The sequence below is a fragment of the Pseudochaenichthys georgianus genome, chromosome 3, assembly GCF_902827115.2.
Source record: "Pseudochaenichthys georgianus chromosome 3, fPseGeo1.2, whole genome shotgun sequence".
In the NCBI taxonomy this organism is placed as follows: domain Eukaryota; kingdom Metazoa; phylum Chordata; class Actinopteri; order Perciformes; family Channichthyidae; genus Pseudochaenichthys; species Pseudochaenichthys georgianus.
The window spans coordinates 45,496,691-45,520,237 of record NC_047505.1 but is presented as its reverse complement, the minus strand read 5'-3'; the positions used below and the strand labels follow the sequence as shown (position 1 = coordinate 45,520,237).

The 23,547-nt window shown below is 40.1% G+C and overlaps 1 protein-coding gene across 1 annotated transcript; it reads left to right on the top strand.

Annotated features, from left to right (window-relative positions):
* Positions 1 to 2,272: 2,272 nt before the first annotated feature.
* LOC117461090 (guanine nucleotide-binding protein subunit beta-5b-like) lies at positions 2,273 to 16,192 on the top strand. The gene is made up of 11 exons (XM_034102795.2): positions 2,273 to 2,559; positions 4,658 to 4,794; positions 4,971 to 5,012; positions 6,274 to 6,350; positions 7,433 to 7,565; positions 10,613 to 10,756; positions 11,429 to 11,520; positions 12,318 to 12,366; positions 13,627 to 13,723; positions 14,227 to 14,393; positions 15,705 to 16,192. Exons 1-11 carry the CDS (start codon positions 2,448 to 2,450, stop codon positions 15,714 to 15,716), a joined length of 1,062 nt encoding a protein of 353 aa, XP_033958686.1. The 5' UTR covers positions 2,273 to 2,447; the 3' UTR covers positions 15,717 to 16,192.
* Positions 16,193 to 23,547: the final 7,355 nt, after the last annotated feature.

Here is a 23,547-nt window from a genome sequence, read left to right as displayed (position 1 = left end):
TAAATAGAATAGGCTAGAATAGAGTCCTTTATTGTCATTATAGGTACAATGAGATGAGTAGAGCTACTCCTTTTTTTAAGGTGCCATCAAAAAAACAAAAACAAACAAGTCATTTTGTATGCAGAAATGGCAGGAACATTGTTTTTCAGCTTATGTTATATATCACATTACTCTGATCATCTTTGGCTTTTTGCAGGGGAAACGAGACAAGTAATTTAAAGACATCACCATTGAACAAGACCACAAACTAAACATTAAACATAGAAGAAAGGTCAAATAGTGTTTACTTAAGGCGACCCTAAAGGTTGAATTTAGTTGTAAGCATTGATATCAAGAGTCATTGAGAAGTTTGAGTTCAAATGGCTAATATTGCTTTATATTTGGGGAAATTACAATTACAAAACAAGTTACAGCTCCAATTAATGGTACGGTGCATGTACATCTGTCAAGTGAAACATCCTTTTAGTTTGGAATTTGGTTTTAGACTCTGTTATACTGTTAAGAGTGAACTGGACGTGTGCAGTTCCCAGAATAGCTGCGCTGCACTACTTTCCTCTGGAGCTCAGGGGGATCAGACCGGGTAGATTACCAACTTCTTATCTCATAACAAACACACACACATGCACACACACACACACACACACACACACACACACACACACACACACACACACACACACACACACACACACACACACACACACACACACACACACACACACAAAGTGGTCACTGCAGGGTACTGAATTCAAGAGCCTGAATAAACCAGATAAACTACCTGCTAGCAGATTAAATGATTCTCTGTTTTCGTGTGTGTGTGTGTGTGTGTGTGTGTGTGTGTGTGTGTGTGTGTGTGTGTGTGTGTGTGTGTGTGTGTGTGTGTGTGTGTGTGTGTGTGTGTGTGTGTGTGTGTGTGTGTGTGTGTGTGTGTGTGTGTGTGTGTGTGTGTGTGTGTGTGTTCTACAGGGTGTGTTGCTGATCATCTGCAGCCATGTGTGACCAGACGTTCGTGGCGGCCACCTTTGGCCCCTGCGATAGCTGCGGGAAAGCCAGTCCTCTCATGAACATCTACATTAAGACCGAGGCCATCAACTACTGCTCCTTCTGCGTGGAAGTGGTACGTGTTCCTTTAGGTTTCTCATCAGCTGCCAATTCATTGCAGATTGAACCAATGTCTGCAGTGTCTCTAACACTGCTTTGTGTACGTTAGTGTGATGTAATTATAAGAAGATATTTATTTACTGAAAAGTGGGTAAAACAGATTCAATCCCTACAAACCCAACCCGTTGTCCCTAAAATACCTGCATCGTGCTTTTAAGTTTATAGATGAACATATATAATGGGATAACAGCAATATGTAAGGCATGCAGTTGCAAAGCTTCTACACTTGAAGGGTATCTTTACTTGATGAGGATCACACTAACACTTTGCACTGACACTCAGCAGCACCTTTTGACATGCAGCTGTTTTAGCTTCAACACACCCACACTCAAACACAGTCACACAGGAAGTCATGGGGTCCTTGAAGAGAGAGATGCATGCTATGCAACCCCCTCATGATCTGTGTTTTTGTCAACAACTTACTGGGTGCTACCTTAAAAAAAATTGATTGAAGTGTGGAATAGCCGTAGAAAAATAACAAGTTACATAATCATTTTGATTAAAATAGCTCATCATTTGAAGATAAACTTGAAATCTACAAATGCAGACAATGTGTTCTCTGTCAAAGGTATTTTAGATTGACTTAAATAATAATCCTTTTGACATTATTGTCAATCAAATATAAATATAAAGGACCTATTTGTTTGTATCAATGCATTGATTATTTTAATTTCACACAAAATGCTACAGTTGAAATCCGCAGAAAAGGGCAACTTGATAATTATGCAATTTCATTAGTGAGCAAAAATGTAATCTCTGTTTTAAATTATAATAATCACAATGTATTTGTTTGATATGCTTGTTAATATTAATGTGGCACAGTATAACAACTTTTTTGACATGTATATATAACTAAAGATTGGTTCACACACAATTAGTACAATTGCCACAATTACGAAACACAGCAATGGTGTAAGACTTAAACAAATTAATTAAAAAAGGCTATATGATGCTCAATGGTCAGAAAAGCGATCCATTGTTTTTTAAATGATTTAATTTGTGGATAATGTGGAAGACCAATGCTGCAGCAGTGTCTCCAAATGCGTGTGGTGCCTGTTAATGTATCTGAATGTGGAGGATGGAGGATGGAGGATGGAGGAGGAGGGGGTAACAGAGCGCGAGCTGTCAGAGTGACACCCGCGGCCGGCGCAGCATCACTGTCTCTAGGCAAATCTTTGCAAATCCCTTAAACAGCATTCGTCACATTTGGCTGTTTCTGCAGAGTTTCTCCACCCTTCGTCTCCATGGTCGTCTCCCTCTAACAGTGTGTGTTGTTTCTCTCAAAGATGGCCTGCGCGGGGCTCACGGCGGGAGAGTCGGTCGCGAGCCTGAAGAAGGAGAGCGAGACTCTGAAGAAGAAGCTCGAGGAGGAGCGGGGGAAGCTCAGCGACATCGAGTGTGAGTGCCCGATAGATACTACCTTTACTCCTGCATCTAAAACCGCCTAACTCTTCGTTTGAACATGTAGGCCTAGCAATAGGTTTTGTTTACATACAAAGCTAACGGCATGCTCTTATTTTAAAAGTATAGCCTTTTTGTGTCTGTTTAGTGATGAGGATGAGATTGTGCACAATCGTGGTTGGATGTTTAACTAAATATAATAACTTAAGAACTGTTAAATGCTTCTGCAAGATTTGGAAGTATAGGCTATTTTTAGTCATTATAATATGTATTTGTAGGCTATAGCTTTTTACGTGCAAGAAATGCTAAACAATAAAGTAAAATGGACATAGGATATAAATGTATTAATTAAAACATGAATAGAAAGCCATGATGGAAAATAAAACACTTAGAAATAACATAAAAATAGGTTTAAACAGATAATAATATTAAAATCAGTACCCATATTTGCAGCATGTGCACATTTAATACTGAAGCAGGAACAGAACACGTTTAAACATCTCTACTGTATCATCTTATAAAATGATGAAGACACCATTTAGCAGTCATACTTTGAGTTTGCTGATGATATTGCTGTTATTTTTAGTAAGATTTTGATTATTTCTATCATGGAGCCTTGTGTTTTGTTTACATCGCTAAGCAATACAGTAAATTAAGATCGACATAGAATACATGTTTAAAACAAAAACCACTATAAATGTGAAGATGGGTAAATCAAACACTTGAAAATAACAATAAATAATAAGAAATAGTATGTATAGTTAAATAAAAGCAACTGAAAGTGATTAATATGAATAATAAAAACAGCCGCTAAAAAGCATATATTTAACTTTGAACTATTTAATTTTCAGAACAACTACTTTACACACAAAACCTTTGAAAGATCAAAGATTAGCCTGCCTGCTGTTTAGAAAATAGTTAAAATTAGCTTCTACTGTACGCAGAGACATTATATGCTGCTAACATGTTGAAAATCTTTACTATGTAACATCTTATAAAATGATTTAACACCAGAGAAGGCAAAAGTACACACACCCTTTACTCAAGTAGAAGTACAGATACTCGTGTTTAAAAATACTCTGGTAAACTTCTTTACTCAAGTAAAAGTAAAGAGGCTTTGAAAAGTACTTAATTAAAAAGTACCCATAACTAGCAGCTGTTTTAAAGAGTACCTGACCTCCCTTTATATTAACAGAACAATAATGTCATTGTTAGCTAATGAATGTTTCCATGCTGAACAACGGCAACATGACAACGTTTCCATTGGTCCCTCTTCTTTAGAGAAGACCAGGAAATGATGGATACACGGATCGTGTTCAAATCATAGGCACGCAATGACTCTAAAGAATAATGATCACGCACCAAACACACATTCAGACTAAAGGAACCAGCTGTTTGGAAAATGTGAGAAGTAGAAAGTTCAGGTATTTGTGTTCAAAATGTAAGAAGTCAAAGTAAAAAGTGGTCAGAAAAATAAGTAGTGGAGTAAAGTACCGATACCAGAAAAATGGACTTAAGTACAGTAACGAAGTATTTGTACTCCACTACTTCCTGTGGGGGAAACTTCTGAAGCAATTGGAGTCAGGACTCAGAGCGACACGAGGAGAGACACGAGGAGAGCTGGAGCTTTGATGGCAAACACTGACTGAGAATTCACAAGACATGTCACGGGCCACGAGTTGACCACACGTTTGAGATGCCACAATCAATTCTGAAGAACTCTTCTGTAGTTTGATGTTTTAACTAGTTCAGAGTGTAATAATTCTTCAATACTAAACAGCTGAGGACACTGAATCACATGTGTTGTCGCTTATGGCTCGGGAACCCTGAGAAGGATGTGTTCCAGGTGTCCCGCAACAATAACTATCTCTAACCGAGAGTTGCCCGGTCATAAACTGGCAACATCAACAATATGCTAGGGCAGCCCCTCCTCAAGGCCGGTCAGCTGCGTCAGAGGGCGAAGGAGGGCATGCAGGGCAAATTATTCCCCAACACTTCCCTCCTCTGTTTAACACAGACAGACACTTTGAGTTTACTGATGATATTTCTGTCTGTGCATTATAGTGAGGTATTGAATGAAGCTCTGTCTCTTCAGTGAACCAGGTGGCAGAGAAGGTGGAGGTGCTGGGCGCTCTCGCCATAAAGACCAGACGTGTGCTGAAGGGTCACGGGAACAAGGTGCTGTGCATGGACTGGTGCAAAGACAAACGTCGGATAGTCAGCTCTTCACAGGCAAGCACACGCACCCCTGCACACACACACACGCACGCACGCACGCACGCACGCACACACACACACACACACACACACACACACACACACACACACACACACACACACACACATGTTCATTTTAGGCTGCAAGACTTTTTTAAATGTTTTTAAATGGATTTTCTTCTCTTATCTAGGATGGCAAAGTGATTGTCTGGGATGCATTCACTCTGAATAAGGTGAGTAGACGTCTGCGTGGTGCTTTTGTGTGGATGGGTGTGGGAATTCATTTGTTAATAACTTCTATTAATTAAACAGCTAAATATCAAAAGCTCAAGTTTTTTCTTAAAAAAATTATTAAAAGCTTTTTTTTGCAATATTGAATGATTTACTGATACTACCAACCTTGTTAAAATGTTATGTCCATTTGATATTTCAAAAGGTACAAAATAGCCTACTGCAATACCCATGAAACTTATAGGTTACAATAAAGAATTTGACAAAGTCTACAAAACTTGGATCTAATTTGTACCAATCATATGCTCTTTGAATAACCAGCAGTTTGAGTTTAGGTAGATTTTTAAATAGGACTTCCAACATTTTGCATATACAATCTTCTTAGTCTTAGGTTTTTCAATAATGTGTGTCTTCATAATTCAAAACGTTTGAGATGGATGTCCTTCCAATAGAACATAAACGTGTCTCTTCTTCACCATAAGTACTGGTGTGAAGTGTGGAGGATCATGCTACTCTGAGAGAGCGGGAGCAACATGATCTCATGGGAAAATGCTTTTAAAGATTATCTATCCATCTGTGCCCTGTAATGTGTGTGTGTGTGTGTGTGTGTGTGTGTGTGTGTGTGTGTGTGTGTGTGTGTGTGTGTGTGTGTGTGTGTGTGTGTGTGTGTGTGTGTGTGTGTGTGTGTGTGTGTGTGTGTGCATGTGCGTGTGCGTGTGCGTGTGCGTGTGTGTGTGTGTGTGTGTGTGTGTGTGTGCGCGCGCGTGCGTGTGTGAGAGTGAGAGAGTGCACTTAAATGTCAGCCAGGATTCCCCTGGTTTGACCAGCATGCTTTTTCATGGAGTAGACATAAACACTAAACATAATTGCTTTATCACAATTGTACTGCAGTTGTGTGGATGTGGATGTTTCAGTATGTACAAAACAATTGCTATTCAAGGATATGTATCTTATTATCAATAAATAAATAAATACCACACAGTAGGCCTGTCCCAGAGAAAGTTGTGATAAATGATGTCAGTTTCATTTCAAGAGCAGTTATTGCCATTAATGTGATGATAATATTACAGCAACAGGATGTAAGCACACACTTTCGAAGAGAAATTAATCTCAAACTGATTGAGGTCATGTCCATAAATCTTTCCAACTAGTTGATAATCATGTTTTTAATTTTGCAGACAGTAAAATGTGTGTGTGTGTGTGTGTGTGTGTGTGTGTGTGTGTGTGTGTGTGTGTGTGTGTGTGTGTGTGTGTGTGTTACAGGAACACGGTCTGAACCTGCCGTGTACATGGGTAATGGCGTGTGCGTATGCCCCCTCTGGTTGTGCTGTGGCATGTGGGTGAGTACAGAAAACTTCTCTTTTTATTGTCTACATTTAATAAACTGTTGAGAAAAAATATATATCTGTATTGTTTTAATACAAAGTTATTTATATGAACGTGGAATTATATATATTCTGGATATGTTGACATGACCCTGGTTGCCCGTTCAATGACTTCACACTAATGTGTTGTTTAATATAATCTCATTTTACAATTTCTGGTGACTGCGACTGTTGTTGCTCAGCATCAGTGAATATATCCTATACTGGGAATATGATTTGTTACTTAATCAGACACCTAATGAAAGGATTAGGCGCTTTCACACCGGAGTACTTCTCCCAGGAATAGTTCCGATAGTTCCGATAGTTCACACCAAAAAGATCTGGAACTAAACTTTTGCGAACCTTTTCTCCCCTTTTTAGTCCCTGCTAGAGAGCATTGACCTTCCTGGGGAGAAAAGGGTTCCAATTTCTGATTGGCTGGGCGGATTGCAAACCACGCCCCGAAAAACTCTGAAAAGTTTTTGTGAAGCCGCCATTTTATTTGCTCACATTAGCATTATTAGCATTAGCATTAGCCCAGCGCACCAACGGAGAGAGACTAACTTATGGCAACACAAAATAAAACATGGGAGTGGTGGAGATGAGGAGGTGTCAGCCTTTCTGGCGATTTACTCGGAAGGCTTCAGTAGAAGCTGCTGGGACTCCCAGCAGCTTCTACTGAAGCCAGTCCCCAACTCCGGGGACTTCCGGCTGGGGACTTCGGGTGGCAGTATACGCCCTGAAGTTGTTTGCGGCCTGCCAGTAAACCCAAAGCAGAAGAAGAAGAAGTGACGTCAGCGGCTCTCTCAGGGACTTATTCTGATGTGAACGGGATTTACTCCAGGAAATAAAAGTTCCGGGAACTATTCCTGGGAAAAGTACTTGGTGTGAAAGCGCCTATTGTTTGTAACCTCTGATTTCTATGTCTATCTCAGATCAATAAGATTATATCCATTATTACCATAAAAAACCCCGTGTAATAAGTGTTGTTTTAAGATGTCAACTCAAAAGTGAACGCCCTTTCATCTAACCTCTAATGTTTTTATCTCCTTTAACAGTGGACTGGATAACAAGTGCTCGGTGTTCCCGCTGTCGCTGGACAAAAACGAGAACTTGAATGCAAAAAAGAAGTCTGTCGCCATGCACACCAACTACGTCTCAGGATGCACCTTCACCAGCTCTGACATGCAGGTAGCCCCTCTTCACTGCCTTATGAGAAACTGGACACGAGGGCATTTTGTGGGTTAAATGTTTGTAATGTATTTTAAAGGTCACCTATTATACAAAATCCACTTTTATACATCAACATGTGTCCCCTCTGTTTAAAGAGATTCAGAAAGATTCAGAAAAAAAGATTCTCTCTTTTTGTCCTGATCCAATTATATAGAAACCTGTCTGAAAATGAGCTGACTTTTACTTTATGATGTCATAACGTTTCTTTGGCTAATGGTTACCTGATCACCTGAATCTCCTCCTCGAGCACCATTGAGTTCTTTGTAACCAAATGTCTCTCAGAGGGGCGTGGGGAGGGGCTCCTTATTTTCATCTAAAGTAACAGACAGAGAATCAGCACTTTGGAAACAGGGCTGAAACAGAGGGGATTATGGGTAATGCTGCAATGATCTGTTTGGTGTTTGGAGCCAAACACTTCAGAGACATGTTCTGTATATATCTGAGAGCTGTAATATATTGATGAAAAACAGTATGATAGGGGACCTTTAAGTGGTTTTAAGTGGAACTGAAACATTTGATTCTAAATACATTCTGCATAGTTTATTTGTTGTATTTATAAGAAGAACACAAATTCACTTGAATCTGAGAGATATGATTGGTAAATCTACTCTTTATATTTGCTACGTTTTGCCCTGGAATGCTTTTTTTGCAGTTGTTAAACCGTTAATATCAAGCGTCTTAAAACCCAAAGCATCCTTACTGTACTGCTAACTTTAACTAACAGAAAACAAACCACAGTAAAGTCATTTGAACCGACAACCTCTCACGCTCTAAGCAGACTTCATACCATTAGAGCCATTTGTTATTTGTTTCCTCCCCAATTCTTATCTTTGAGTCATCCAATAATAATATACACCATCAGAAAAATCTTTAAAACTATGAATAATATATTTACACTGTATTTAAGGATTAGTATTCTGTTGAGTCATTTTTGTGTACGGTTCCTATTTAAAGGTTAAGGAGTCCAAATGTATTCTTTGTTGGCTGTGCCTTGTACTCCCTGATAGGAAAGGACATTCTCCAGGGAGAGCATGAAAGAAACGGGGGGGATATTTGACTTGAATCATCTACTCCCCTCTGGCCGTTAACAAGATAGTGGAGCGAGTGAGGAGGGGAGATGGAGATGGGTGCCAGGGCTGGGGGGGGGGCAGGAAAGAGGCTGTGGGGGGGGGTGGGGGGGGTCCTCTTCTCTGTGAGTATTATTAGACACCGAGTGGTCTTTATCTGAGAAAGAGGCTTTTATCAAGGAAAGAGTGGAGTGCCGTGGCCTGAGAGCAGAACATTTAACACACAGACACGCACATGCATGTGTTCCCCTGAGTGTCTCTGTCATTGTGCGTCTCACACACAAAAACACACCGCATGCACACTGTGACGCCCACAGCTCTTACACTTTCCATTAAAGTAGATCCGGGCTGTGGACTATATGAAGGGCTCACCAAGAACTGTGTTCACTATACTGACATTTTCCAGCAGCCTTCAAGTCTGCAAACAGGAGAGTTATGAATGCATACAGTTTTGCGTTTTTATAAATGGAGCCGCAACAATTAGTCGACCAATCAGGAGAAGAAAAATGTAACATTGACAGAAAATGCTAATGTTGTACCTCTCAAATATGGAGATAACCTTCTTTCCTGTTTGATTTAACATATTAAATTGATTATATTGTAGCTTTGGACTTACAAAAACAATGTAAGATATCGCCATGCATCAATAAATAGAGAAAATATTCAGCAGATTCGTCGAACATGAAAATAAGTGTTAGCATCCCTGAGTGATGACTTTGTGTTCACCCTAGCAACATGGAGCACACTCAGTCAGATAAACTGATCGTATGCATCATGTGAGTCTTTCATAAAAAACAATATGTACACGTTCAGTAGGATCATTGGGTCATTTATCGAACCCCCTGCAAGGACTAAATATATGGTAACATGCAGGTGGTGGTGGGCAGAATTAGACCAATGCAAAGGCTCTCTATGATATCAGAGAGGCTCCCATCTGTGTGTGTGTCAGTAATTGTGGCTTACTGATAATTGCATTCATGTTGAAACTGGAGCTCACTCGCTGTGCAGGCAGGATGTATGTGTGTGTGTGTGTGTGTGTGTGTGTGTGTGTGTGTGTGTGTGTGTGTGTGTGTGTGTGTGTGTGTGTGTGTGTGTGTGTGTGTGTGTGTGTGTGTGTGTGTGTGTGTGTGTGTGTGTGTGTGTGTGTGTGTGTGTGTGTGTGTGCGTGTGCGTGTGCCTGAGGTCATCCAGCAGGAGTCTCTAATCCAGCAGCAGCAGGGACCTCTGATGTCTGCATGTGTCTCTAAGTGCCCATAATCTGTTTTCATCAGAGGAGGCGCTGACATTTAGACATTGTGTGTGGATACACGAGGCACAGTGACACTTTCTGTTAGTGAGGAGGAGCTGACCTTTGGATTCTGTCGTGTGTGTGTGTGTTAGCTCCTGACCTCCAGCGGTGACGGCACATGAGCGGATGTTGATGACGCTGGTGTGATCCTTTGAACCCGCTAGTGAGGTCAAAATGACCTAAACTAAACCTCATTTTGATTTCAAGTTTATTTTTGGCTATTTCACTTCATGAAAGCAAAGCCTGAAGCCAAAGCCATACAGATAGAGAACACACCACCTACGTAGGTGATTGTTACACAAATAAATCCTACTACATCTCCCCAATGCAATGTATTTTATTTCAGAGCATGAACAATACTTTTTTTAAGAATGTAATAATTCATTAATTTATTATTATTCATGTATTTTTTTTATCCAGAAATTATCTTTCCTTTGTGGAGTTTCCAACATAATACATGATGTGTATTTTTCTTTTTGTAATTGTATGTTGAACGTGTGTGTGTGTGTGTGTGTGTGTGTGTGTGTGTGTGTGTGTGTGTGTGTGTGTGTGTGTGTGTGTGTGTGTGTGTGTGTGTGTGTGTGTGTGTGTGTGTGTGTGTGTGTGTGTGTGTGTGTGTGTGTGTGTGTGTGTGTGTGTGTGTGTGTTAGCTCCTGACCTCCAGTGGTGATGGCACATGTGCCTTGTGGGATGTGGAGAGCGGGCAGCTGCTGCAGAGCTTCCACGGTCACACAGCTGATGTCCTGTCCCTCGACCTCGCTCCGTCTGAGACAGGAAACACCTTCGTCTCTGGGGTGAGAGAGACACAGTGTGTGGATGTGCCTGTTTGCTATAATATAATGCTGCAAAACCTTGTATCCGTTACATGTATATACTTATTTAGAGTTTGATACTGATATGTCAAAGAAACTAGATTTTTAGAATAGAGCAATGAGCAACAATTCAAAAGGTTCAAAATAGCCTACTGCAATACCCATGAAACGTACAGGTTACAATATCTTGGATCTAATTTGTACCAAGCATATGCTCTTTGAATACCAGCAGTTTGAGCTTAGGTCCATTTTTTTAATCGGACTCCCAACATTTTGCATATACAATCTCATATCTTAGGTTAATGTTTGTCTTCATAAATCAAACCATTTGAGATGGATGTCCTTCCAATAGAAAGTAAACGTGTCTCTTCACCATAAGTACTGGTGTGAAGTGGGGAGGATCATGATCACATGGAAACATGCTGTCAAAGATTATCTCTCCATCTGTCCCCTCTAATGACTGTGTGTGTGTGTGTGTGTGTGTGTGTGTGTGTGTGTGTGTGTGTGTGTGTGTGTGTGTGTGTGTGTGTGTGTGTGTGTGTGTGTGTGTGTGTGTGTGTGTGTGTGTGTGTGTGTGTGTGTGTGTGTGTGTGTGTGTGTGTGTGTGTGTGTGTGTGTGTGTGTGTGTGTGTGTGTGTGTGTGTGTGTGATCAGGGCTCTGATAGGAAGTCCAACATCTGGGACATGCGCTCTGGACAGAACGTTCAGTCTTTTGAGAGCCACGAATCGGACATCAACTGTGTGAAGTGAGTGCAGCGACTTGATACAAAGAAATACATATAAAATAATGGAACATGAGATAAAGATGTCAAACATAGTTCGTACTGCTACTACTACTACATATTGAGACCTTGCATTCCTCCATAGCTCATCAGGATGCACAAAGAGGGCATGTTACCGCTGTGTGTCTGCACACGTGCCCAACGTCATGGATACATCTGAGGCGCTCTGCTGCCCTTTCATGTATTCGTCTTTCACTAAATGAGAGACCGAAGTGTCCTGACTTAATCATGTTTTTACATTTTCAAGAAAACTAACTGGGTTGAATACTAAAACAAATGAGAACTACATTAATATGGTCCAAATAACTTTTAAATCTAGCTTTTCTGTTGTTTGACTTTTCGGAAAAAGATATGGATGCATTTTTGCACAATAAATTAGCATCATTCACAATTTCCTTTTTCTCAATTAGCGAGATTTGATCTTCCTCCATATAAGAGTAAGACCAGCTTTCATCCCGTTTATTGAGCAGAAATACTCTGCTCAATAAGATGTGTACATTATTTTTGATATAGAGGGCTTCTTCAAGCAGTAAACACATTTTTCAAACACTATTTACTGTGATTTTAACAATGAAAGAAAAAGTTAATTAATAAAAAATTGAAAGTGGGGAAAATAGTGTGTTTGCGTAGCGGTCGGTCTAAATTCAGTTTCTATAATAATCTGTGACTAAAGAGTAAGCGGGAAACTAGTAATAAAGAAGTAATCGTATTTGTTGACTTTCTGATGCATGATTTCTAACTCTACGTCCCTGTGTGTTCAGGTATTACCCGAGTGGAGACGCTTTTGCCTCGGCTTCAGACGATGCCACAGTGAGTCACGTCCAACTGTTCGACCTGTTTATCACTTTGTTGTGATGTGTCAATATGTGTCCCGCACAAGGTCGTTATTGACGTCCTCGGTGCATGTGTAGATATTCGATTGATTTATTGTGTCTGAACCAGTTTCTTATCAGGATTTATTAAGGAGGGAACTCAGTGAACCTATTAATAGAATATAATTGGGAGGGATGAAACCCTCTTTAATGGTCACACAGGCAGAGCACACACAGTGACATTTGTGCTCTGCTTTTAACCCATCCTAGTACCAGGAGTCTAGTACCAGGAGTCTAGTCCCAGGAGTCTAGTACCAGGAGTCTAGTACCAGGAGTCTAGGAGCAGGAGTCTAGTACCAGGAGTACCAGGAGTCTAGTACCAGGAGTCTAGTACCAGGAGTCTAGTACCAGGAGTACCAGGAGTCTAGTACCAGGAGTCTAGTACCAGGAGTCTAGTACCAGGAGTCTAGTACCAGGAGTCTAGGAGCAGGAGTCTAGTACCAGGAGTCTAGTACCAGGAGTACCAGGAGTCTAGTACCAGGAGTCTAGTACCAGGAGTCTAGTACCAGGAGTCTAGGAGCAGGAGTCTAGTACCAGGAGTACCAGGAGTCTAGTACCAGGAGTACCAGGAGTCTAGTACCAGGAGTCTAGGAGCAGGAGTCTAGTACCAGGAGTCTAGGAGCAGGAGTCTAGTAGCAGGAGTCTAGGAGCAGGAGTCTAGGAGCAGGAGTCTAGGAGCAGGAGTCTAGTACCAGGAGTCTAGTACTCTAACAGAACAACACCTGTCAACAGAAACAGATACATAGAAATACAACAACGTGTACTGACATGCTCAAAAGTAATCTCGACTAGGGATGGGATAGGATTGTTTGTTCTTATAGAGATACAATGAGTCACAAAGTTGATTGTGGTTAACTTCCTCATCCTAATCTTAAATATTCTCATTTGTTGAGAATAGCAACAAACAGTGGTCTGTTAGAACACAAACAGTGGTCTGTCCAATCTGTGGTCCGTTAATAATACTAGTTCTTTTTTAAACGTATACAGTAAAGTGATATATATTTTGATGATTGGAAAACATTGTAAATCCCAATTATTTTGGCCAGGATAATTGTGACAGGACATTTTCATATACTCCTACTGTATGCCAGACTCTGACCTTTTTGCTATACTTCTTTAATTCTACGTACTGTACTGTGTACTGAAAGGTCCACTGTGAAGTCACTGTTTGTGTCCTGTCTGTGTTTTCGCCCCTCAGTGTCGTTTCTTTGATCTGCGCGCTGACCGTGAGGTGGCCGTCTATCAGAAGGACAGCGTGATATTTGGAGCCTCCACTCTGGACTTCTCTCTGAGTGGTAAGGTTTTCTGAATGTGTGGAGTATGCAATACTCATAAAGCATCTTAAAGGTCACCTATTATGCAAAATCCACTTGTTCCTGTCTCTTCTACATCAACATGTGCGTGGGGAGGGGCTCCTTATTTTCATCTAAAGTAACAAACAGAGAATCAGCACTTTGGAAACAGGGCTGAAACAGAGGGGATTATGGGTAATGCTGCAATGATCTGTTTGGTGTTTGGAGCCAAACACGTCAGAGACATGTTTTGTATATATCTGAGAGCTATAATATATTTATGAAAAACAGTAAAATAGAGGACCTTTAAGGGAACGTTTTGGGAATAATACCTGATGCTGTGTTTTAAATAAATGAAGGTATTTTTAGTAATTCAAGGAAATTGCGTTCTCGATAACACAACTTCCCTAACAAACTGGTTTCTGCCTCTACTTCCCCTTTTTACAAATGTCCCACTTCCTGTTTCATGTCATTTCTCTCTCTCCCTCGCCCCCTCACGCCCACAGGTCGCCTGCTGTTCGCTGGATATAACGACTACACCATCAATGTGTGGGACGTGTTGAAGGGAACTCGTGCTTCCATCCTGTTCGGCCACGAGAACCGCGTCAGCAGAGTGAGAGTGTCGCCCGACGGCACGGCGCTCTGCTCCGCCTCCTGGGACAACACCTTACGGGTCAGCAGCCCTTTAAAGCATCATCATGAATTGACCACTTCACTAGTCTGTTGTTCATTTTCAGTTTTTGCCAGTTTGTACAGTCTATGGTTTGTTCACATTACAACATAGGAAGTTACGTTGAGCTCCTTTAATTAAATTAACACATGAATGTTACCTGGTGTTATTTGACAAAAGGGTTGGGATTAGGGATGTCTCGATAAACCACAGTTTGGGTTTATCATGCTGTTAAAAAATGTAAGATCAGGGATGATGATGAGGTTAATAATCCACATACCATAATCCTGGCTAACTAATCCAATGCATCTTAAATAACTTCTGCTTTTTCTTTTTGTGTATTTACTTGGTATTTTACTTGTATTTTAACCAGGAGTTTTTCCCATTGAGATACAAAATACATTTTTCAAAGGGGACCTGTCCAGGACAGCCGCCGACAAAGTTTCACATTAAAGAGCAATCAACAAACCTTTGACAAAATAGCAAAAAACTTAAAATAAATCAAATAAAACTAAGAACCAAGGAGCAGTCCTTGTAGAGGAAATGTGCAGTTAGTCACTAATTATTCCCCGGGCGCTGTTCAAAATGGCAGCCCACTGCTCCTAACACTAGGATGGGTCAAATGCAGAGAAACAATTTCCCCACTGGGATTAATAAAGTATATCCAATATCCAATTATTTTGGCAATGATAATTGTGATTTGAAAATTGCTGTGAAATCTCTTGAGGGTTATAGCGGTCCAGTCCAGTATATAAATCGGATGATTTTAATTCTAAAATGGTTGAAAAGGTTATGTTGGGCTACTAACCTGTTACTGAAAGACGTCAATCAAGATCTGGTGGCCAAAGTGTGGCCGACCATGTCCTCATATTAACACCTTGTGTTTTCTTACACTTGCTTTTTATTGGAAAAATAAGTTGTTGCATTTTAAAGGTCACCTATTATGCAAAATCCATCTCTTTTATAAATACATGTGTGTGTCCCCTGTGTTGAAAGATTCGCTCTCTTTTTGTCCTGATCCCCCCCCCCCCCCCCCACCTTATCCACTGAATCTCCTCCTCGAGCACCATTGTGTTTTTAAACCAACCACTTCTCAGAGGGGCGTGGCCAGCAGCAGCTCATTAGCATTTAAAGCTACAGAATCAGCACTTTTGAAACAGGGCTGAAACAGAGGGGTTTATGGGATGCTACAATAATCTGTTTGGTTTTTCAGAGACATGTTTTGTTTTTATCTGAGACCTGTGATATATTGTTGAAAAAGAGTAGGGAACTTTAAGCTAATAACTAATGATGCGTCACTCTTCTCTCCTGCAGATTTGGTCCTAGAGCTGACGTCACAGTGATCCAGTGACGACAGAACCAGCATTATACAACTGCCAACACTAATACAGGACAGTGTGCATATAAACATTCGGTGTAACAAACACACAGAAGCACAGACATCTAAAACATCTCTTCTGAAAGAGAACATATCATTGCATCATAACTGTAGGATGGGTATTTATGGTGACAGATTGATAATGAATTAATATTTATTGCTAAAATAGTGTAAAGATTGTGTCTGCTCTGCCATGTAGACCTGCAGATAATATGATCATTTAATAAAATATATTAATGATTGTCCAGAAATAGGTGTACGCACTGTATTTTTGTAGTTACAGTGGCACTCTGCAAAGAAATGGTTGTATTATCCAAAGGAAGTTTTTTAGCAGCCACTTACTTGTCAATATACTTCAACAGTTTAGATACATTTCTTGTGTGACAAATAAAAGAAGATTTTAAGTATGTTTTGGTACCTTTGTTTTCTCTTCTACTTAATTCTTGCAACCTCACTGATAATCTCATGCCGGTGGAGCCAAAGCAGATCAAAACGACCCAACATATCTCTGCAAGGATAATATACAAATGTATGTTTGGTATACATCAGCTGATGTTAAAGGTCCCCTATCATACTGTTTTTCATCAATATATTATAGGTCCCAGATATATACAAAACATGTCTCTGACGTGTTTGGCTCCAAACACCAAACAGATCATTGCAGCATTACCCATAATCCCCTCTGTTTCAGCCCTGTTTCAAAAGTGCTGATTCTCTGTCTGTTACTTTAGATGAAATAAGGAGCCCCTCCCCACGCCCCTCTGAGAGAGATTTGGTTACAAAGAACACAATGGTGCTCTAGGAGGAGATTCAGGTGATAAGATGTGTGGGGGGGGGGGGGGAGGGTTACCTTGGTTGGTGATTGGCTAATGGTTACACAAGCCACAACATCGTTATATGACATCATAAAGTGGCCAAAATCTGAGCAGCTCATTTTCAGACAGGTTTCTATAGAAATAGATCAAAAAGAGAGAGAATCTTTTTTCCTGAAATGTTCAGAATCTCTTTCCACAGAGGGGACACATGTTGATGAATAAAATACATGAACAAGTGGATTTTGCATAATAGGTGACCTTTAAGTGATTGTGCCACACAGTCTGTATTCAGCGCAGCATCCTGGCACCGAGGCTGACCTACTTTCAATCCCAGTGGCAGACATTAGCATTAGCAGGGGAGAAATGGCAACCATCATTACTGATTTTGATAAATTATTCTGTGTGTTTTAAAGACAATATTCTTTGTAAGACATCCCAATATCCTGCCCTATGCATCGATATGAGCTCAAGGGAAACAGTACTGAATGCATTTGGTAACACTGTCTGCCACCAGGGGGGGGTGAACTGAACCACAGCTGTAAGAGGAATGTATGTAAGGCTGTTCCTATAGAATCTGAGGAAGAAACCTTTAATTGTCACACACATGCACACAGCACATTCATGTGGAACTAGAGTGTATTTTCAAGGGATAATCTGCATAAATTAAGACAAATCTTTAAGTTTGCAGTTATGCCAATTGAATAGGATTTGGACAAACCTCCTTTACATTTTCTTAGTGTAACTCTGTATTCACGTATTTAGGGATTCCATAACTCATAGTGTTGAAGCTCTTTTGAGATTGAACTGTTATATTTTCAAACTTCAGGAGTGACCTTACTAGATGATATATTACCTCAACTTCTCTATTATTTTGTGGGAATGCTGATACAGCATTCCTACAATCTGTTATGCTACGCACACAATTCTTTATTATTCCGCCGGGTTATTTTGCACCTCTTCATCTCCCACATTCCACATCGCAGAAACTCCGTTCAAACATCAAAATGTTCAGCTCGGTCAGGAATCGATGTCTATTACTTTTCTCATTCATAACTTTCATAATTCCAGAGATACATCCCATAATTCATCAAATGTGTAACATGGAATTCAATGGAGAAACTCTTCAGACTTTCACTCAGAAACCTCATTCCAACTTTAAAATGTAACACATCTTTCTGACATTATTCGTGTAATACTTTTAGAGATATTAAACATTGTTCAGACCTTGGTAAAGAGGCCTTCTTCAGATTTTAGAGTGTGTGATGTCACAGCTAGAGTGGAGGACAGATTTAATTTTTCCATCATTGTTACGTGCCGTTGTGGGTGCTGGTGTTTGGGTGTGTGTGTGTGTGTCTTTCTCTCTCTCCCTCTATATTGTCTCCAGGTGCAGCTTCTCCTCCAGGTGCTCCAAATCACCAATCAGGGCCTCCATAAAAGACCTGAGAAAAGCTGCAGTCGCTCTCCCCTTCTTCTCTGGCTGCATGGGTGCTGCATGGGTGCTGCATGGTGTCTATGTCTCTGTGTGGGACCTGATTATATTTGTATCTTAATTTGCTTTGCAAGTTGGCTGGTGAGCCCGTTTTCTGCTTGTCCATCATTGGTAATTAAACCTCCCTTTGTGGCTTCAGAAGATCAGTTTCCGCACTTTTTTTCTCGTGCCTGGTCATTTCTGTGCTTTGTTACTTCCCTTCGTACCCCTAGATTAGGAGGGAACGTAACAGTCATATTTTCTTTTAAACCTGCCATAATTCCCAAACCCTACATTTAATTCCTGAGACATAATCTTTCATGAGAAACGTAGGAAAACATCTCGTAGCTTGAAAAATTTAAAATAATTAAGCAAAATAATTAAACAAAATGCCTCTTGAGGGCATGAAGTGACAAAAACGAAAACATGTCTCCGTTAAACCCCATTGTAAATTCAGCCTCATCTTTCCCCACCACAGCAGCCGCACACCTTTAGTTAATCTGCAAAAAAGGCCACATTATTAACCCGAAGGTACACAAAAAGTACACTTCAGATGCTCAAGTTCCTTGACATGCTTCACGCTTTGAAATTTCAATGATATCTGTTACGGTTCTTCAACAAAACGTTCACATGTAACAGGTTTATCTCTCATTCAGAACAATGAAAATGCTCTCCTCTCACTGATTACTTCCATCACCATGGAAACCTTTGATCTCTGGACACATCGTTAGCTCAAATATAAACATCTGTGTCATGGAACACGATGATGTCATAACTCCAACTGACATGCTCAGAGCAGCAGACTTCAGATAATGGTATGGATAATGGATCATATGCCGTTTCCATGGAAACGCATCCCTCGCCATAAAACACGATGTCGCTGTAGCTCCAATGTACACGGTCCGGTCGTCCCACAATCTTCACCTGTATATCACCTCTCCGTGCCGCAACAGTTCTACATCAAATCTGACATCTCACCATATGCCGTTTCCATGGAAATGCATCCCTCGCCTTAAAACACGATGTAGTTGTGATACCTATGCAAATGTCTAAAACAGCACCAGACTTCAGATAATAGTTAATGGTCCAGCCCTCAACAGCTCTACGTCAATTATGGGGTGTCATCATATGCCGTTTCCATGGAAACGCATCCCTCGCCATAGAAGACAATGTCGCTATAACTCCTATGAAAATGTTCAAAAAGTGCTCAAACTTCACATGTGTGCTAACAGTCCAGCCGTGAAGACATCTACGGGACAGTTTTGAGATTTCTTCAAATGCCGTTGCCATGGCAACACAATGCTCACCATGAAACACGATTTTCTCATAACTTCAGTGAAAATGCTCCAAACGGCCCAAAACTTCACAGGTTTGGTAACGATGCAGCCATCAACGCATCTAAGCGTATTATGGGATGTCATCAAATGCCGTTGGCATGGCGACAGATCATTCGCTATCAAGTTAGTTCAAAAGTTTGCAGTTCAAATATTCTGCTGCTTTTCCAAGCCTTTTTACTTTATTTTCTTCTCTCATCACACATTCAAGCCCCCAGTGTTCATGTATAAGCAAATCTAAATAAATCTAAATTATTCACTTTCTTCTGACACATTACATTTCAGCATAGCAGTTTAGCGTCAGCTTTTCAGCATCAAGCATTTCCACTAGCAATTTCTTCAGGAATTGCATTCTCTAGTTACAGAAGCTATACCGTCATACACTAACTAGCTAAGGAGAGAGGCTTGACATCTTCTCTATATTTATCAATTAGATATATTTTTTATGAAAAATATTTTTCGATGTAGCTTCCGTATTAGTTTTCTCTTTAGTTTAACTTCCTCCAGCGTGACATAAATGTTACCCTGCGGTGCTATGAATTCAAATAAGCTTACCTAAAACTGGGTAATGCAATGGTTAAAATAAATCTGCGGACTATTTCCTCTGGAAAGACTCGCTGCCAAAAGAAAAAGGAAATGAGAATGTGGTCACAAAAGCTGCTACTGATAAATCACATACCGATCATTTAAGTTACTCATTGCAAAAACGAAGTTGAACAATGGATAGCTTCAGAGGCCCTTCTATCATTTCGCGAATGATTTGCATTTTAACAATATAGTGCATTAGGAAGAATGTGCGGATGTATCTTCGTATTATTGATGTGTGTGTTTCTGACTCTAAAGGCATCATAATAATCCAAACCCATCCCAGACCATAACTCTTTCTTGTGCTAACGATACAAAACAATCCTTTTACATTGTCTCCTGTACACATTGTGTGGTATACATTCTGAAACCTATATGGAGCATGGGGATTTAGCATGTTGTTTCATACCATGTATACACATTTTGCAAACCATACTGCTGTGCTTTTAGATATTTGCAATGTTTTCAAACATTCCAAGCTTTCAATGGTTTCAATTCATCTCTGTATGATAAATCGTTTATCAGCCCTTTAAAACGTACTTGAGTTAACTTGATCCATCACATTTTATTTGTAATGTTTGTTATTTGAATACATTATAATCCTATGTACGTTTCTGCAATTGCAACAGTATTACACTCCAATAATGCTAAAAACATTATCGATCATGGTCTCTATGGTACACTTTCTTTATTTTTAAAAGACAAACAACCAAAGGTCAACCCTCCTTTCCACATCACAGTTTTAGGTATCAAACAACACCCCCTGAGACACAAATCTACTGTTTTTAAATCATTACTAAACTAGATATGAAACTGCAGCACCTTTGTTCATTACTGAGTGGATAAAACATTTCTCTGTGAGTCTGAGCTTCCCTGAAACCAGTCAAATTTGAGTATCAAATTATATGAAAATATGTCATCTGGGGATTTGTTTGTAACATTTTCCTTTTATTATCATATTGCTTTATCTATTTGTTTAACCCTCCTGTTGTCTTCGGGTCAAATCTGACGATTTACTACTTTCATCAATCATAACTTTTTTGTTTTACATTCGATTACATTAAGGCTTTATGATATCCTTCACAGTAGATATTTGAACATATACAATTGTTGATCACCACTTTCATTGAATTTTGGATGATTTAGTCAACTTTGTAACACCCATGGTGTTCCCGGTCAGTTACCGCCATAAAGAAAAGGAAATAGTAACCATCCGGATCAAATAAGACACACACACAACACACACACACACACACACACACACACACACACACACACACACACACACACACACACACACACACACACACACACACACACACACACACACACACACACACACACACACACACACACTCTAGATGTGTTCCCCCCCGCTTATGTGCCCATCCCCCCATGGATCACACCTGGCACACACAATACATGTTCAGTGTATATTCTTTGTATATTTACTGCAGTTTTTCATGTATACCAGTAGTCTGATACAATATGTACAGTTTGAAAGGGTGTTAAATGAAATTTGGTGATGATTAATGGTTTTTGTGTTAATGTAACAACAGTTAAACAGTTAAAACAGGACCGGTCAAATTTGACCACGAACACCAAATAGGAGGGTTAATATATTTCGACTCCAGCCTGAATCAAAGGTTATTTGGAATTGAAATAGGGAAACACACCCATGAGAAAACCCCAATAGAAGAGAGAGTTAGGTGAGAGACGGGAAGAGAAAGGGAAGGATAGTGGAGTGGACGGATGGGTATTACCAGGCAGAGGAAGTACCCAAAATGTCCCCAGATTCACCACACTACATGGAACCGTTTTCTTAAACTGACTGCTACCTCCGTGTCTCACCACAGCATCTGGCATTATATCAGACAGGGCTACTATGCTAAATTGCTTTAATAAGCATTTTGTGTCTTGTGGCTCTCTGTTTTATTCTGTCACTGACTGTACTTCTGCTTCTGTGAACGCTCCAATCCTTGACTCTGAACAACGTGGTCTGGAAAACCCTTTCAGTTTTACTCCTTTAACTATTGGTATTGTTCATGAAGTCTTATCCAAGTTAGATCCTAGGAAACCGGCTGGCCCGGACAACTTAGAACCTTTCCTTTTAAAGATAGCTGCAGATTTTATTGCTCCACCTCTCACTACTCTTTTTAACCTCTCCCTCAACACAAATACAATTCCAAAAGTATGGAAGTCTGCTTATGTCTTGCCTTTACTGAAAGGAGGGGAGGCAACTATTTTAAATAACTATAGGCCAATCTCTAAATTGTCAGTTCTGGCTAAGGTGCTCGAACGACTTGTGAGTGAACAAGTAAAGGAGTTTTTATGTACAAATGACGTCCTGTCTAAACATCAGTCAGGCTTCAGAAAGAAACACAGCACCATCACTGCCACAATGAAAGTGGTGAATGACATTACTAGTATTTTAGATAATAAGCAGAGTTGTGCAGCTCTATTTATTGACCTTTCCAAAGAGTTTGACACCGTTGATCATCGCATTTTAAAGCAGAGGCTACTCAGTATTGGCATATCCAGCCATGCAGTGGGTTGGTTTGTAAACTACCTCTCTGAAAGGTCCCAATGTGTTCATTTTGATGGACTGTCTTCTGAGTGGTTAAACATTTCTAATGGTGTACCACAAGGTTCTGTTTTAGGACCACTTTTATTCTCCATATATATTAACAGCGTAGGTGATAATGTGGATGAAGCTACTTTACATTTTTATGCGGATGATACTGTGATGTACTGTGCAGGTCCCTCCATTAAAGAGGCTGTTGTTAAATTACAGGCTGTTTTTAACATTATTCAGACTCAGCTCTCTGAATTAAAGCTTCTTTTAAATGTGGATAAAACCAAGGTAATGCTCTTTTCAAAAGCAAAAAAGGCACCAGAGCCTGTTTTAGATATTGTAACTACGCAAGGAACAACACTTGAAGTTGTTGCCTGTTACAAATACCTTGGTATCTGGCTTGATGATTGTTTCTCTTTTAAACTTCATGTCAATAACCTGCTAAAAAAACTGAGGGTTAGGCTAGGGTTCTTTTTCAGAAACAAGTCCTGTTTCTCGCTTGAGGCCAGGAAAAGGCTAGTTACTGTGACCTTTTTACCTGTGCTGGACTATGGTGATTTGTTGTATATGAATGCACCTGCCAATTACCTGAGCAAATTGGATGCTGCGTATCACAGCGCTCTGAGATTTGTCACAAATTGAAAAGCGCTTACACATCACTGTACACTGTATACCAAGGCAGGTTTACCATCACTCTCTGTACGGAGGCTCAGTCACTGGTACACTTTTATTTATAAAGCTATGTTGGGCAAACTCCCGTATTACATCTGTTCTCTGGTAAAGCAGAAAGTTGCGGGCAGCTATTGTCTGAGATCGCAGGATGTGGTCTTGTTAGATGTGCTAAGAGAGAGGACTGTCTTAGGTAAGACGGCTTTTATGTGCGCAGTTCCACTTGCTTGGAACAGCCTACAGTCCAAATTGAAATTGAGCAATTTTATTTCTCTGAATGTTTTTAAGGCACGTCTGCACCAGATGCTTTCTGACACTATGGGTGTTTGTAAG

Bases quoted from the DNA above. Each gene is read 5' to 3' on its own strand.
- LOC117461090 (XM_034102795.2), top strand. From the start codon at position 2,448: ATGGCCTGCGCGGGGCTCACGGCGGGAGAGTCGGTCGCGAGCCTGAAG. The intron at 10,757-11,428 runs GTGAGAGAGACA...GTGTGTGATCAG, and splicing joins GAAACACCTTCGTCTCTGGG to GGCTCTGATAGGAAGTCCAA. The intron at 11,521-12,317 runs GTGAGTGCAGCG...CTGTGTGTTCAG, and splicing joins TCGGACATCAACTGTGTGAA to GTATTACCCGAGTGGAGACG.